The 17,562-nt window shown below is 49.2% G+C and overlaps 1 protein-coding gene across 1 annotated transcript in view; it reads right to left on the reverse strand.

Moving 5' to 3' along the window:
* The window catches only part of GNAI2 (G protein subunit alpha i2), a 188,961-nt gene that overhangs the window by 56,536 nt on the left and 114,863 nt on the right, over positions 1–17,562 (reverse strand). The window contains exon 4 of the mRNA XM_032799322.2: positions 14,571–14,731. Within this exon, the coding sequence (XP_032655213.1) occupies positions 14,571–14,731 (161 nt within the window). The remainder of the gene's footprint in view (positions 1–14,570; positions 14,732–17,562) is intronic.

A 17,562-nucleotide genomic window follows, 5' to 3' on the forward strand; every position in this document is an offset into this window, starting at 1 on the left:
AGCAGCCGATCCACCTCCTGACTCAGATGGCGGATCGGGTCCGGGTCTTCCGTGGCCATCCCAGAGGGCGGGTGATTTGGTGGGGGTGAGGTGAACTGCAAGACGTCGCCCATGAAAATGGCAAATAAGGACCCACTGGTCCGAAGTTATACGGGACCACTCCCAGAGGAAGGCAGACAACCGGTTGCAGAACACAAACTTTATTAATTGGGGGGTCTCCCTGGCAAGAGGCCCGGTGCCTCCCTGCAAATGTTCAAAACTGCCCTTTTCCCTGCCTCTTGCCCTTAGAGGGTCCAGAGCGGGGCAGAGTGGGATTGACGCTGAGACCAACGCTTCTGGTCTCTGGGTCTTTTGTACAGGGGTTCATATCTGCCCCTTGCAAGCTGAGCCACTGGAAGCGGTTTGGCCTTGTCCTTAGCTGGAGGGACGTAGAGGCCCAAGGTCTGCAAAGTGGTGTGGGAGTCTTTCATCTCATGCAACCTAGCGTCAGTCTGGTCTGCAAAGAGCGCCTTGCCATCAAAAGGAAGATCCTGCACTATAGATTGGGCCTCCGTCGACAGCCCGGACAACAGGAGCCACGACGTCCTGCGCATGGCGATCGCTGAAGCCATCGAGCGGGCCGCCATATCAGCAGCATCGGACACCACTTGCAGGACCACTATAGCCATCGCCAACCCCTCTTCCACTAGAGCCTTGAAGTCCTTTCTGTCCCGGTCTGGGTGGAGGGGCTCAAATTTTGGCAGGGACTCCCACAGATTGAAGTCATACCTGCTCAGTAAGGCCTGGTGGTTGGCTACCCGAAGCTGGAAACTAGCCGACGAATAAAATTTTCTGCCAACGGAGTCCAGTCTCCTGGTGTCTTTGTTTTTGGGGGTGGGCGCAGGCTGATGCTGGCGCTCTCTGTGGTTTACCAATTGCAGTATGAGCGAGTTGGGTTCCAGGTGGGAATAAAAGTATTCATGGCCCTTCGCCAGCACAAAAGTATTTCCTCTCGGCCTTTTTCGAGATTGGGGCCAAGGAGGGGGGAGTTTGCCACAGAGAGTTCAAGATGTTGGCAATACGTTGATGCAGAGGGCGACAGGACATTAAAGAGGGAATCAGATGGACCCTCCATCTCCTCGGCCTGCAGCTGGAGGTTAGATGCCACCAGCTTTAGCAAGTCCCGGTGTGCCCTGAACTCCTCCTGCAGGACTGATGGCGGAGGTGCCGTTATGGTGTCATCTGGTAACAGAGAGAGGGCCCGCACGGAGCTGGGTGCCTTGGTCGGTGCCCAGGCGTCGAGACAGAGGTCTGAGTCCTAGCGGGGGTCTGCGGACGCATGACCCGTCGACTTGTCCCATGGGTGGCCAGAGGAGGCCGATAGAGCCTGGGACGCTCTAGCAACCGAACGGCCCTCCATTTGGGCTGGTGCCGATGGCCACGGTGCCCGCTGGCACCACTGTCATTGCCACAGGGTCACTTGCCATTGGTTCAGCTGAGCTTGCGATGGCAATATGTGTCCCAGCGGAACGGCACATAACGAGGATGGGTGCTGAGGCTGAGGTTGCCAATGAACGCTTGGTGCCGCAGGCGCGGTAGGAGTGGTGTCTATGACGACATCTCCCTCGGGACCAGGATTTCGACGTCAATGAGCAGTACCCATGCGATGAACTGCTTCGGTATGTGTGACAGTGATGCGAAGCCTGGTGCCCTGACACCAAGGTACCCCGAGGGGAGCCTCTGGCGTGACATCCAGATGAGCAGGAGCTGGAATGGGAACGCCGACGTCTGTCCTGTCCAGAGCAGCTCCGATACCCATGCCTAGAAGGTGAGCATTCCCGGTGCCTCCCTCAGTGCCTATGCTCGCTGGAAGGCAGCGTAGGAGGTCCCCGCAACTCCTACCCTGATGGTGGCCCGGATGGTCTGGCTGGAGTCGAGGGTGGTTGGGAGCTGACAGAAGAGCGGCCGCTGAGTGCCGAGTGGTTTGGGGAGCAGGAACTGCGGCTGTTCGGAGAGGTCTGATGGGCACCCAAGGGGGGTTTGCCTTGTGACCTAGGGCCGTGCCCATTTGAGAGCTTGGGATGAGCAGCGACATAACATCCTTCGCGGCCTGCACCACCTCTGGCGTCGACAGCATCCCTACCGGTGGGAATGCCTGGGCTAACGGTACCGAGCTGCTCCGCTCCACGCGAGTCGGAGCCATTGAGCCCGGGGGTGTGTGATCAAGGGCTGCCCAGCATGGGACCAGTCTCCCCCTTATCCTTATTGCAGTGGCGTTGCGAGGCCGGTCCCTTCCCTTGCTTCCTGGAAGGAGAGTGGCGCTGATTGCTCAAAGGGGCCTCGCTACGTATTGACTATGCGGCAGCCGGTGCCAAGTCCGATCTGCATACCAGGGTCAGGGTCAGCACCAACTCCATCAGGAGAGCTCGAAGTCTGAAGTCCCTCTCCTTCTTGGTCCTTGGTTTGAATGATCTGCAGATCTGGCAACGGTTGCTGACGTGAGTCTCAGGCAGGGAAGACACTCAGCGTGAGGGTCACTCCTGGGCATAGAACGGCTATAGGAGTCGCATGACTTGAAGCCTGGGGCATGGGGCATGCCCCGAACCCACTCTACCAACTGGAGGACGATCCACAAACAGTACCGCAAAGGTCGAGAAGAAGGGCTGCAGCAGAGCTGAAGCACTAAAGTTCCGACTACCTTCACTGGTGGCAAGAAGGAACTGAGGGTGGGGGAAGCTCGTGGCTCCCCTTACAGCGCGATATGCAGGCGCTACTCCAAGGGTCGCCACAGTGCTCCCCAATACGGGACTGCTAAGGGAAAAGATTTAGGCACCGGTGCACGTGGCGAGCACGCACACCTACTATGGAATACACAAGAGCAATCACTCGAAGAACTGGAATATGCTTCATGCAAAAGGTTTCTTGTAAGGTATCACAAAGCTTATAATCTACTGAGTGTCATCATCCTATTTGTATAAATGTACCACTCTTGTGTTATAGATGAAACTAGAAATATGAAATATAACTCTGAGGGCCTATTGTAATTATGCAAAGTGTGGACCATTAATGGTGGTTTGGAATCTTGATAACTCCCATTAACCAGGACAATTGACTGCAGATGGTTCTGTTTTACCTGTAAGTCTTCCTGTATAGGTGTGTGCTGGCAAGTGGGCAATGAAGCCTTGCAGTAACATGTGATCATGTCACCTGAACTGGAATCCATCTTTAACCTGGTGCTTTTCCATTGAGAAGGAGGGGGTGGGAACCAAGGGAGGGACAAAGGATTCCCGCCTTATGCAAAAGATACATAAAGGGGTAGAACAGAACATAGGGAGGAGAGGAGCCATCATGAAGAATCCCCTAGCTACTACCTAAGCTGGAATAAGAGCTGTACCAGGGGAAAGAATTGTGCCCAGGCCTGGAAGGTGTCCAGCCTGAAGAAAAAACTTAATGAAGCATCTAAGGGTGAGATTATCTGTATTCAGTTTGATTAGACAGAGATTTGCACATTTTATTTTATTTTGCTTGGTGACTTTGTTCTGTCTGTTACTACTCAGAACCACTTAAATCCTACTTTCTGTATTTAATAAAATCACTTTTTACCTATTAACTAACTCAGAGTATGTATTAATATCTGGGGGGGAGGGGCAAACAACTGTGCATCTCTGTCTACAGTGTTATAGATGGTGAGCAATTTATGAGTTTACCCTGTATAAAGCTTATACAGGGTAAAATGGATTTATTTGTATTTAGGCCCCATTGGGAGTTGGGAATCTGAGTATTAAAGACAGGAACACTTCTGTGAGCTGCTTTCAGGTAAACCTGCACCTTTGGGGCAAGTCATTCAGACTCTGAGTCTTTGCTGGAGCAGATGGGAATGACTGGCTCAGCAAGACAGGGTGCTGGAGTCCTGAGCTGGCAGGGAAAGCAGGGGTAAAAGTAGTCTGGGCACATCAGGTGGCAGCTCCCAGGGGGTTTCTGTGATCCAACCCGTCACAACCTCTTTTTATAGTTGGGGAAACTGAGGCACAGGGGAGCAGTGACTTGTTTAATGTCACCCAACGGGCCAGTGGCAAAGCCAAGGACAGACCATCTCCACAGCCTCAGCCCAGTGCTCTATCCACCAGACCAATCTGCTTGTGTACACCGTGTGCTGTTTCGGGGGGGATTTTCTTTCTACAGTTGTTTTGCAAGCAAAACTACTAGGATTCAAACTGGCTAAGGTCTCCAGGTTTGAACATTAAAAATGTACCCCTAGCTGAAACTGTCTAGCTTCAGCTATCAACCACTGGCTCTCATTATGCCTCTCTCTGCTCGGTTGAAGAGCTAGTTCACAAATATTTGTTCCCCAGGTAGGTGTCATAAATAGATAGGTAAGGTAAGGGTTAAGTTTCTTTTACCTGGAAAGGGTAACCAAACACCTGACCAGAGGACCAATCAGAGAACTGGATTGTTTAAAAGTCAGGGGCGGAAATTTGGATACTCGGGGTCTTTTTTGTTTTCTCGGCTGTCAGTAAACAAGGTTTCCTCCTAACTCCTTCTTATTTCACATATTATACCAAAAGTCTGTAAGTACAAAGGAACCCCCAAAGCAAGTCGGCTATGAGGAGCTTTGGGTTGTACGAATAGATGTGGATGGCTGTGTCTTTTGTTGTTTTCTCGGCTGTGAGTTAACAAGCTTCCTCCTAACTGCATCTTATCTCCAAGTGTCTCCTACACATCTGTGAGTACAAAGGAACCCCAAGCCATTCGGCTATGAGGAGCTTTGGGTTGTATTTACATGTATGTGGATTGGTTGGACTGGTTTAATCGGGCTATCTTTTAAATCAGACTGTTTCTTCATATTTTCTTATAAGCAAGAGCCTGTATTGAGTTTCTTAATGCAAGATTATTGTTTTTTATTTTCTTTCTTTTTTTATATAAACTTTTCTTTTAAAACGTGTGGAAGTTTCTTTTCCTAGGGAGGCAAAGGGAAGGGAAAAGCCAGGCTGTGGGCTATTTTCCTATTGCTTTCAGGGAAAGAGCAGGCTACGGGGAAAGAGAAAAAGAATCACCTCTGTATCAGGTATCTGTCTCCCTCACGGGAAGGCAGGCACGGGGAAAGGCAAAGCCAAGCTGTTGGTATTTTGCATCTCAATTGTCCTGAGGGCAGAGAACGCTTATCTCTTGGGAAGCAGAGAAACCGGTTTCTTGATACTCGCAGGCTAGACCAAGAGGCAAGCCTGGGAAGGAGGGGGGAAGGGATTTTCTCCCCTGCTTTTAGCATCCAAGGGATTTGGAATCTGGGTGTCCCACCAAGGGAGGGTTGGGGACACCAGAGAGAGGAAAGGGGGGATCAGGCCCCATCAATTCCTGATCTGGTGGCAGCGAGAATATCCAAGCTGGTAGTGAGCTTGGGGGAGTTTCAGGTAAGCCCCCAGATTTTGGACGCTAAAGTCCAGGTTTGGGACAGGACCAGATTGTGGACGCTAAAGTACAGGTCTGGGACTGGGAGGCTAGATTACCACAGTAGGTAATTACAAACTGAACAAGTCACTCCCCAACCTACTCTTTGTTAAGCTAAGTAGATTGAACTCCTTGAGGTTACCATTCTCAGGCAGGTTTTCCAATCCTTTAATTGTTCTCCTAGTTCCTCTCTGAACCCTCCCCAATTTACCAACATTCCTCTTGAGTTGTGGACACCAGAACTGGATACAGGATTCCAGCAGTGGTTACACCAGTGTCAAATACAGAGGCAAAATAACTTCTGTGCTCCTACTGGAGATTCTCGTTTATACATCCCAGGATTGCATTAGCTCTTTTGGTTCTTTTTGATTATCCACCACAACCTCCAAGTCTTTTTCAGAGTCACTGCTTCCCAGGACAGAGTCCTCCATCTTGTAAGTATGGCCCACATTCTTTGTTCCTGGATGTATAACTATATCTGGCTGTATTAAAACACACAGTTTGCTTGCATCCAGCTTTCCCAGTGATCCAGATCGCTCTATATTTCAGTTCCCAGGCTCATCTTCTGGAGACATTGTACACTTTTCCTTCAAGGACAAGGTCAGTCCTCATCCTCAGAGGAAACTTGTACAACACCTCCAAAAGATGAGCCTGAGAACTTAAGTGGAGTTGGCTTGGTCCTCTGAAGGTTTCTCAGTGGGTTACGCCAGGTGCTTAGCTTTCCGAGCGGCATTTCCTGCATCCCCTTCATTACAGTAAAATGGGGGCCAGGACTCTCATACAGCTGTCAGTGTGGGTTTGGAACAGCTGCTCTGAGCCAAGGCAAGCAAAGAATGCCCAGCTTTCACAGTCTGCTTTCGCTGAGCGTGGATGGCACAAAATCTGACTAGCCTTGTGACCACAGAGCTTCAACACAAACCATGTGGGGCATCCACAGGCAGGAGCCATTTCCAAAGGTTACACCAGGCCACTCCACAATGGGGTATTTTCTTTCCCAGGCTAATTGATGATGTCACCGAGGCAGTTTACAGGAAGAGGTTTCAGTTGGTAAACATGTGAGCTGCTGCCTTTTAGAAAGTTTCCAAAAAAGTCACATCTGGCATAATTTGAAAAGCATCAGTAACGGGAAGCCTGAGTGACATATATTGATAGTGTCAGAATCAGCAACTGCCTCCCCTGGAAGAAACACATCGGGGTTAATTCCAAAAGGAGGAGAATAACTACTTCTGTAAGTGTATTTGAGCATCTTGAGAGAGGGACTCATTTGCTTGTTCAAATTCTAGCTGTTAGACTGCCAAACCGAAAGGTGATGTAGCCTTCCACTGGCAGAATCTTTTTTCTGCATAGGAGCATAGTCTGCTGCTCCAGATCTGGAAGTTAAAGCATGTCCAACCCCACAAAACAACGCATGCCCTTACCAATGCCATGGGAAGCACCTCTACTGGACCTTTCCCCTGAGGAAAGTGTCTTGGGCTCTTACAAGAATAGTTTGTTCAGCTGGTCTGTCACTTTTGCTATAGTTAATTCCAGATCAGTGTTTGCACTTGGGGTTTATGGTTCCTCCTCTCAGAAGTTCTAAAGCTAGTAGTCTTGTGACCTGTGCCCAGCCCAAGCTGGGCCCAAACCGTGTTGGCCTTGGGTAGGACCATAATGCAGCTGGATGTGCATTCTGCTTGAAGATGTCCTCACAAGCTGTCAGTCTTGATCACAGGACCCAATTCTTTTCTTACCATTCACTCTGCAGCTTCCCATATTTCCAACATGAAAGCCAACCTACCAGCATTGATGGAGCGTACCAGAGGATAGGTCCAGATAATGCCAAGATGGAACTCAATCAGCCCCTTACAGGCTCTTTTACACTTCTGGAGAATTCAAGTTCGCCTAAAAAGTTGTTCTTTTTGCATCAAACATGCTCTTCTCTTCAAAGCAGACATTTTCATTTGTGGGGTTTCTTTAAAGCATTTTTTTAAAGTCTTTCAAGCACTGAAACGTAACAGCAACAAGAAAGGGATAGAATTTATCTTGTAAGGAGATACAGAAAGTCTATTTCTCTTTAGATAAAGCCCTTACCCAGGGCAGGAGAAAGAAAAAGGCAGAAATAAAGCTATCCCCCAAGGAGAATCGTTGGCTGCAGGACTGTCATAACTATAAAGGGAACGGTAACAACCCTCCTGTATACAATTCTATAAAATCCCTCCTGGCCAGAGGCACCAAAATCCTTTTACCTGTAAAAGGTTAAGCAGCTCAGGTAACCTGGCTGACACCTGACTCAAAGGACCAATAAGGGGACAAGATACTTTCAAATCTTGACAGGTTTCAGAGTAGCAGCCCTGTTAGTCTGTATCCGCAAAAAGAACAGGAGTACTTGTGGTACCTGAAAGACTAACAAATTTATTTCAGCATAAGGCTTTCGTGGCTACAGCCACTTCATCTGATGCACAGAATGGAACACACAGACAGAGAATTTATACATACAGAGAACATGAAAAGGTGGAAGTATGCATACCAAACAGGAAAGAGGCTAATTCAATTGAGATGAGCTATGATCCGATCAGCAGGGAAAAAAAACTTTTGAAGTGATAATTGAGATGAGACCATAGAAGAAGGTGTGAGGAGAAACTTAACATAGGGAAATAGATTCAATTAGTGTAATGACCAGCCATCCCAGTCTCTGTTAAACCTGAGTTAATTGTATCTAATTTGCATATTAATTTCGAGTTCAGCAGTCTCTCTTGGAGTCTGTTTTTGAAGCTTTTTTTGTTGCAAAATGCCACCTTTAAGTCTGTCACTGAGTGGTTAGAGAGTTGAAGTGTTCTCTCCTACTGGTTTTTTGAATGTTATGATTCCTGATGTCAGATTTGTGTCCATTTATTCTTTGCGTAGGAGAGACTGTCCGGTTTGGGCCAATGTACATGGCAGAGGGGCATTGCTGGCACATGATGGCATATATACATTGGTAGATGTGTGCAGGTGAGCGAGCCCTGATGGCATGGCACAGATGTGATTAGGTCCTATGATTGGTGTCACTTGAATAGATAAGTGGACAGAGCTGGCATCGGGCTTTGTTGCAAGGATAGGTTTCTGGGTTATGTTTATGTTGTATCGGTGTTGTGCAGTTGCTGGTGAGTATTTGCTTCAGGTTGGGAGGCTGCCTCTAAGCAGAGGACTGGCCTGTTCCCTCAAGATCTGGAGAGCGAGGCATCTATCTTTAAGGATAGGTTTGTAGATCTCTGATGATGTGCTGGAGAGGTTTTAGTTGGGGGCTGAGGTGATGGGCTAAGTGGCATTCTGTTATTTTCTTTGTTGGGGCCTGTCCTGTAGCTAGGTGGCTTTCTGGCTCTGTCACCTATCTGTCTTTATTTCACTTCAACAGGTCGTGCTGATTGTTGTATTGTTTCTTCTGGCTCTGTCAATCTGTTTTTTCACTTCAACAGGTGTGTATTGTAGTTTTAAGAATGCTTGATAGAGATCTTGTAGGTGTATATCTCTGTCTGAGGGATTGGAACAAATACGGTTGTATCTTAGAGCTTGGCTGTAGACAATGGATTATGTGGTGTGTCCTGGATGGAAGCTGGAGGCATGTAGGTAAGTATAGCGGTCAGTGGGTTTCCCGTATAGGGTGGTGGTTATGTGACCATCGCTTATTAGCACAGTAGTGTCTAGGAAATGGACCGCTTGTGTGGATTGGTCTAGGCTAAGGCTGGTGGTGGGATGAAAATTGTTAAAAATCACTGTGGAATTCCTCGAGGGCTTCTTTTCCCTGGGTCCAGATGATGAAGATGTCATCAGTGTAGCGCAAGCAGAATAGGGGTGTTAGGGGACCAGAGCTAAGGAAGCATTGTTCAAATGGGGGGTGCAGGGGGGACTTTTGTTTGTACTCTTTGTTTTGGGGATTGTTCGCTCTTGGAACTAAGAGAGACCGGACATCAATCCATGCTCTCCAAATCTTTCTGCACAAGTCTCTCATATTTCAAACTTGTAAGTAACAGCCAGGCAAGGTGTATTGGTTTTATCTTTGTTTTCTCAACTTGTAAATGTTCCTTTGCTAGAAGGAGGTTTATCCCTGTTTGGCTGTAACTTTGAAACTAAGGCTAAAGGGGGTTCCTCTGGGCTCTCTGAATCTCATTACCCTGTAAGTTATTTCCATCCTGATTTTACAGAGATAAACTTTACCTTTTAATAAAATCCTTCTTTTAAGAACCTGATTGATTTTTCATTGTTTCAAGATCCAAGGGTTTTGGATCTGTGTTCACCAGGACTAATTGGTGAGGGTATATGTTCAAGCCTACCCAGGAAAAGGGGTGTAAAGACTTGGAGGGGACGAATTAGTCTCAAATCTGCCCAGGAAAGGAAGGGTTAGGGACTTCGGAAATATTTGGGGGAAGGCAGCGTTTCAAGTAGCTCTCCCCTAAGATTTGGAAACCGCTTGGTGGTGGCAGCTTACTGTTAACCTAAGCTGGTTAATAAGCTTAGGGGGTCTTTCATGCGGGTCCCCACATCTGTACCCCAAAGTTCAAAGTAGGGACGGAACCCTGACAAGGACATTCCCCTGTACAAGCTAAGGATCACATGAAGTGAACACTCAGTGGCTCTTGGTGCTCCACGGGCAGCCAGAAAAAAAAGCCATGTGACTTGGAAGGGCACACTTTTGCTTTGCAAGCTGTAGCTGTAGACCTGCTCCAGTAGATCAGAGCTCGAGGAGTTACATGACACGAACACAGCCTGGTTACTCAGAAAGACAGTGAGTGCTGCAGATTGTTCTATACGATATACAGCCCAGCAGGTTCAAATCTGCAGCTTCAAGTTAGGCTCTTAAATCCTCATTTAGGAACCCAAACAAAAGCAGCCTAATTACCAAGAATGCTGAGCTAATGCACCTCCCATCTTCAGTGGGATTTAGGGATGTCTGAAACATCAGCCACTTTGATAGAAGTGTGTAAACAGGGATTTTGAGAGCTTAATTCTAGGCATCCAGGTCTGAAACTGCTAGGCCTATCCAATACATTTCCCCTGACTTACAGTCCCACTTACAGAGGCAATATGCTGTACTGCAGGGGTTCTCAAACTGGGGGTCGGGACCCCTCAGGGGGTCGCAAGGTTATTACATGGGAAGGTGATGAGCTGTCAGCCTCCACCCCAAGCCCCACTTTGCATCCAGTATTTATAATGGTGTTAAATATATAAAAAAGCGTTTTTATTTATAAGGGGGAGGGGGGGTCACACTCAGAGGTTAGCTATGTGAAACGGGTCACCAGTACAAAAAAGTTTGAGAACTACTGCTGCACTGGATGCAGAAGCCCTGGGGAATGGCTGTAACTGTAGGGCTTGCTGAACAGAGGTTGTTCACTCTACTAATCAGCCAGGATCTGGTGGCTCACCCCAAAGCTTGGTTTTCCCTCTCCCAAGCAGCAGATGAGTAAGCCTGTTACATTTGTTTCCATGGCTGCTTTGATGGCCTTTTGTCAAAGTCCCATGAGGGTTGTGTAAGTCAGAGATGGAAAAGAGCTTGCTCATCTGCCTGCCAAGACAGAATTTGTCCTCTCTAGACAAAGCCCTGGAGGATAGACTGAACTAAGTTTAAATGTACCATGGGGCTTTTTGTCCCTTTCCTTGGAAAGACTATTCCACAGTAAGACAGGTCTTACTGACCGCAAGTTTTCCTTTGCTCTATTTCACTCATTTATGCCCCTTCTCGGATCACCCTATCTTTTTTAACTGCCTGTGTCAAATACTTGGAGACAGATTTCTCCCACCATTAGCTGTTGCTTAGTCGAGCTGTACATCCTTGACAATTTCTCCATATCAGCCGATTTCATGACACTTTTTGTGCCTCTCTGAATTCCCTCCAGCCTCTCCACGTATCTGACAGGGCAAGGGAAGCTGGAGTTGTAAGTGACTATGCCGGGACAAAAGCCCTTTTTATATAAAAGCAACAAGGTCTTAAAGCAAAAGTACATGCAATTTAACCTGCTGACAAACAGGGCTGAGAAGTGCTGCTGTCCTACCAGCAGCTGTGTTGATGTTTGGACCAAGAGTATGTCAGTTTTTAAAATTCGATTTCATCTGACTACGATGACCATATGTCCCGTCTGGCCAGGACAGTCCCTTTTTCAAACTCTGTCCTGGCCATTCCAACTTTTTTGGCAAAACTGGGGCATTTGCCTACAGCCTTTGTGCTGGAGCCCAGGGAACATGTGCAGTGGGAGGTTCTGCTGAGGGTGTTTCCCCAGTCAGCCCAGCCAGCCATGGCTCCCAATCACTGTAATCAAACAATCTCCTCTGGCAGAGGAGAGGAAGGTGGAGGGGGCAATTCAGGGACCCGCTCCCTGTCCAGAAAGACCAGCTGGGACTCTGAGGGCAATCCACAGAATTGGATGTGCCAGAGGCAAAAGGAACCGAGAAGGCTGGGTGAGACTCAGGCACCTCCAACCCTCTGGCCCGACAGCTGGGCTTCACCATTGCAGTCAGGAGACTGTTGGGCACAAGAGCTGCAATATTAGGACATGGTTTCGAAACAGCCTTCTTTCTAGTTCTGTTATGTGCGTGTGTGGTCCCCAGGGTGCCGCCAGCATAGCTTCAGCACCCTAAAGAGAAGCAACTTCAGCTCTGGATTTGCAAATATGCCTGCTCCAAAAGAGTGCCTGAGACAAAAGGGTACATCTTCACTGCAGTGTAAACCCAGCCGGTCAGCCCCAGGTCAGTCTAGCCTGGGTGTGCAGCACCGCGCTGCAAAGCCCTGCCTGTGATGCTGCAATCCCCTGTGCATGTGGCTGGAACTCCTGAGAGCACATCCCAGGGAGCTCTGCACAATACTCAGCCAAGCCGTTCTAGGACTGTTTTCCAGTCAACAGTGGGAAACTGGGCTGTCCGTCTGGGCACAGGGGGAATTGTGGGAAGGCACTGGAGGACTAACAACACTACGGTGGTTTAGCCTGTGTCCCCCCTGCAAAGTGGAGAGATTACCACACCTAATGAAAGTGGCACCCAGGTTCACCCTCAGCCAGGCCAGCTAGCCTGGGGTTAAAAGCACCACTAAACGCAGATGAAAGTTTTGCACGGGGGTAAGGGGAGAATTAATGGCAACACCTGGCTGAGAGCTGGGGCTAGCTGAAGGGAAGACTGACCAGAGTAAATTTCATTTTAGTTGTTTCTAGTCTCCCCACAACACACCCAAATTGTTTGCACCCTGGAAGTCCCAGAGCACTAAGTGGGCTGGCCAGATGAGCTGCCCTGGGGTAGCACCGAGTAATGCACACAGGGCCTCCCCCATGGAAGGACAGCTATGGCTCCATCTCCTCCCATGGTGAGTGGTGTGGTTTTAGAAAGGAGAGGCTGACCCAAAGGAGAGCCGGCAGTCTGTTTACCTTGCCCCGGGTTACCTTGCCAACAAGCCCGTTGTAAACTCGTTAAGCATATTAGCAGTGGGTTTGTGAAATGGAGTGCATGATGCAGTGACGCACTCCTGTTCCAAGAACAGCCACAGGAGCAGAGCAACAGCAGCCCGCTTACCAGGATGCTGGGGAGCAGCAATGCAGAGGCAGGTTGTTTTAGTGGAGCTCCTTGTTTCATGGCAGACTCGAAACCTCCACTGCAACGCAGCAACCAATCAAACCCTGCTGGCCTGCAGCCCATCAGGGCTCTAGGATGCAAGGAGGCAACTCTGTGAAGCAGGCCATCAAATTACACCACGGAGAAACAGTGGCATAAATATTCAGACCATTTTTCTCTGGTGCTCAGGGAGGAGAGGGACTGAGATCCAACATGGATCTCATGCAGCGTGTGTTCTCCTTGCAGCCCATGGAGGGGACACAGGCACTCATCTCTTTTCCCCATCCTCCCCACCCATCACATCCACCCCACACTGCCAGAGATGGGATATTTTTGCCAAAAAACACACACAAATGCAGGAAAATGCGTTACAGTAAAACTGGAGCCCAGCTCTCCTTGCTGAGGCTAGTCCCAAGAACCTGAGCAGTGTCTTCTATCCATCACCAGCCTGTGGCTGTACAGAGACACCCAAAACGACTGCCTTGGGAGGAGAATGTGGGGCTGTACTTTATGACAGCAGATGGGAAACAATCCAGAGAGGACAGGGTGGGAGACAGACACAGTCACAACTGTGATATGCTCCCAGGAGGTGGAGAGGTTACAACTGCCCCCTACAGCCAATGCCTCAGAGCCAGCCACGCCTGGCAGGAATTTCTGGGTGAGCTTGTGTGAGGGAAGGTGGACCAGGTGCTGCAGTGGGCTGGGGACAAAGGATGAGTCTGTGCAATGCACATGGCAGGGCAGGGCGTGGGACAATGGAGCATTCTGCACAGGTCCCACAGGATCACCTAAACATTAAACAAGGGCAAAGGGTCATAGGAACATCCTCTGGAGAACAAAGAGGTGTCCACCCGGCTGTGTATCTGGGGCAGTCTGTTAGGATCCAACACTTAGGCTGCGTTAGCAACACCAGGCTAGCCTCTGTGTCACAAACCAGGTAGCAATGATGAGCAGTTCCCCAGCTTCCAGCTAACCCATTCACAAGGCTCATGGGGGGACAAGAAGGGACAACCCAGCCCAGAAACTCCAGACCTAAGAGCTCCACAATGCTTGGACAGTTCCCATCCAAACTGTGCTCAACTCGTACTAGAATTACTCTCAGAGGATATGGCATACCCTTCCCTGAACTCCCCCTCCCTTGGCCAGACTACTCCATCTGGTCCCAAGGGGCCCAGGACAGTCCCTGCGAACAATGGTTGGTGGGGAAGCCAAGAAACCAGAACCAATGACTAGTTTATCTTGCCCAATACTGACATGCAACCACAACAGATTATTTTAAGATAGCACCAGAGGAAGCAATGGAGACAACTGTGTCACATGGCAAATCTAGCAGAGAGATGGTCAATGTTTCATTATCCTACACCTGCCCCTTTTGTGCTAACAGCGGTGCGTGCACTCACAACAGCGGCACGCACAAGTGTCCAGCTCCATGGACAAAATGGCCAATTTGCATGAACAAGCTACAATCATCAGGGTGCCGCTCCCCATCAGTTTTCACACACTGCACAGGCTGGCCTTTGGCACTTGCCACTTGTAGCTGTAGCACATTTCAGCCTCACGTTAAATCTGCCCGAGGACAGTAGAGGAGAGGTACTCACTATGCAGCAGAGTCATTCAGCTGGTACTCTCGGGAGCGGTTAAAGCAGGCCTGGACGCCATTATCAGCCCACAGCCTCCGAATCACATTGGCAAGGTCCTCTGGCATGATTCCCTGCTCCTCCGCAGTGCAAGAGAGTGCAAATAACTGACGGGCATCATCCTGCAGGGAACAGCAAACCACAAACATCAATGAAGCTCCTGAGCAACAGCTGCTTCTCACATCTGCTGCGTACCACGCTGAAGTCTTATCGCCAAGCCTTGTACTAGAGGAACATAGCGCTCTGAAACCCAGGAGGTTTGCACCTACCATGTACCATGCATGTGCCTCTAAGGCTCCCAAGAAACTCCTCCTCGGGGAGGTTCGCTTCTTTGAGTAATGGGGCAAGTGACACTTCAAATCTTTGCAAAGAAGCCAGCAGAAAAATCTACGCTTTGAGACTCCACTGATTTCCTGCAGGGCTGATGGAAGGCAAACAAACTAGATGTCAATTAAAAAAATATGCAGTCATGGCTCATCATTGGTTACTTATCCCTGGGAACAGCAATACACCGTTTGGATTAGCTCGTAACCTGACAGCAAGGAAACTCGGGCAAGATTGTTCAGGAGCCATTGCATTTACAATACAGAGATCTCCTCTTGTTCCCTTGCCCACACACCGAAGTTATGACACTGGAGGGAAATTGGTGACAGACTGTCAAGTGTCTGCAAGGCATTCTGGCGACTAAGGCAGAATATTAGACATGAACCGGAGCCCTACAGAGTTGGCCAGTCACCGAGATGGCTCGATCAGTCCATTGTTTGGAGGAGAGGGAGCATTTTGGGTAGCAGAATAGATGCTGCACTCTGACTGCTCTGCAGGCTCTCCCAGTGCTGAGCAGAACTCTAAAAGCAGGATCAAAGCGTGCTGCAACACACAGGGGGAGAATCAGACACAGCCTCTCCAGCTGATCGGCTGCTGGCATGTACACAGCTGGGCTGCTGCACCTCCAGCTTTTCAGGCCCCATCGCAACACTGTCTCCAAAACACCCTGCACTTCTAATTGGAGGGGCTTTTCACAACAGCACGTGACGGCCACCCGCTTGAGCACGCCCAGGGACTGCACCGGGGACCTCTAGCACTGAAAGAACCTGGCTCTGTAGTGGGGACTGCAACAGACTAGCATCCTCTGTGGTCAGACTTGGAGCAAATACATAAGACACACTACCCAGCAGTTACACATACATTTACTTCTCAGGAGCCCATAGAGGTCAGAAAGGAAAGGACCAGGTCCTCTGCCATGCCACGGTATCAGGGATGCATTCCTAGCTGCCGACTCCTCCAAACAATAAGCGAGATTTCATTTCAACTGGCCTCTTAAACCATGGAGTGGACGGGGCAGGGGTGAGAGGGGGAAAAGACTACACCTCACTACACAGTGACTGCTCAGCTTTGTCTCCTCTGCCTTTTATGACCCCATGGCAAACAGAGAGGTAGCAGGAAGGCCAAGCTAAGAATGGAAGCATTCCCTGCTGAGAAGTGGGAGGGACAGAGACTGGAGCATCTAGAAACTCTTTGCCTCAGCATTTGTAGCTACTCACTCAAGACAGCCCTCAAAGGAATAAGCTTCCAGCAGAGCCCAGTTCATCTGAATTGCTGAGAACCCACAGCTGGCTCTGCCACATCAGCCCTGTGTGGTCTGCAGAACTGTCCTCGTCAACTCCTTTGTGCTGGCAGTTCCCCGTGCAGCCTCCTGCCCTTGGCCCAGGAATAGAGACAGCACCAAGGAAGTAAACTGGGTTTGGCCTCTAGCACTGCCAGCCAGCTTCACACTGCCAAGAGGCCATAGGCTTAAACATCTCTTTTTCTGCTGGGAGCCCTTCTGACAGGTACAACCACCTCCAGGCTTTAAGGAGAACAGACAGTTTTGCTGCTGCAGTTACATTTTCTGCTCATAGCTGGCTTGGCAGGAGGACCAGCTTCCTCAGGTATACAAAGCCTCTTGTATTTTAAACCACAGAATCACAGTATGACTCAGTGGCCACCTGAGCACTTGCTACATGCTGCTAGGGCTCTCTCCATCGACCTGCAGGGCAACAAAGTGGTACGCAGCAAATGGGGAAGAACGCTAGAGCAAGTTCTTGTCTGTCTGGCACACTGCACGTATTTATAAGGAAGTGAATCATGCTGAGCTTGGTTTGCCTGCTCTTGTCCTACTAATAAACCTGAGCTGAGCTAAGCCAAGCTGGGAAAGCAGCTCCTTTTCCCTGGCCTACACTAAGCTTGGGAAATACGTACCTACCAGAGGACCCTAGTAATCTCGGTGGCTTTAAGGTCACCTGGAAGCTAGCAGCTTGGCCAAGGTGAAGCACTGCATGATGGGAGCTGTACTGATTACTGCGCTTCCACTGCATTCATGAGCAGAGTGGCTGCGACCCGCTCTATTTCATACACATAGCTGAAGCATCAGAAGTCTGGCCATCTTGTCTTAAGGATTCTGGAAGAGACTTATTTGGGGGTGGGGGCAGCTATTGAGGCAGATCTGAAGTTAGAGGAACCGTGCACAGCCATATTCAGCGTTTTATAGCTGGGACACTTCCTCCCTCCCCATCCAACACCACAAGCAATAGTACTACAACGGAAGTCAAAAAAAATCAGGCTCAAACGTCTAATGCATGTGGTTTAATTCTGCCACCACTTGCACTAGCATCAAGCAAAACTGCTCCAGCTGTTGGCTGCAGGGCTGATGTTAGGCCAACCATGCATTCAAAGCAGTCCCCCGCGGCAGTGCCCACAACCACTTACTCAGGGTAATCATCACAAAACTCTCCCCAAGCACTAACTCCCAGCTCTTCAGAGGACTGGAGCAAGGTAATTAGCACTGGTCAGCAGCAAGGATCCCACTTATTAAAGCACCTTTACACAAGTCCCTAGAAGATTTTAGGTCATTACCAGCTTACGATCGGGATCGAAAAATAGTGTTAGAAGACCTATCCTGTACCCTCATTAGCAA

The sequence above is a fragment of the Chelonoidis abingdonii genome, chromosome 16 (genome assembly GCF_003597395.2).
Source record: "Chelonoidis abingdonii isolate Lonesome George chromosome 16, CheloAbing_2.0, whole genome shotgun sequence".
In the NCBI taxonomy this organism is placed as follows: domain Eukaryota; kingdom Metazoa; phylum Chordata; order Testudines; family Testudinidae; genus Chelonoidis; species Chelonoidis abingdonii.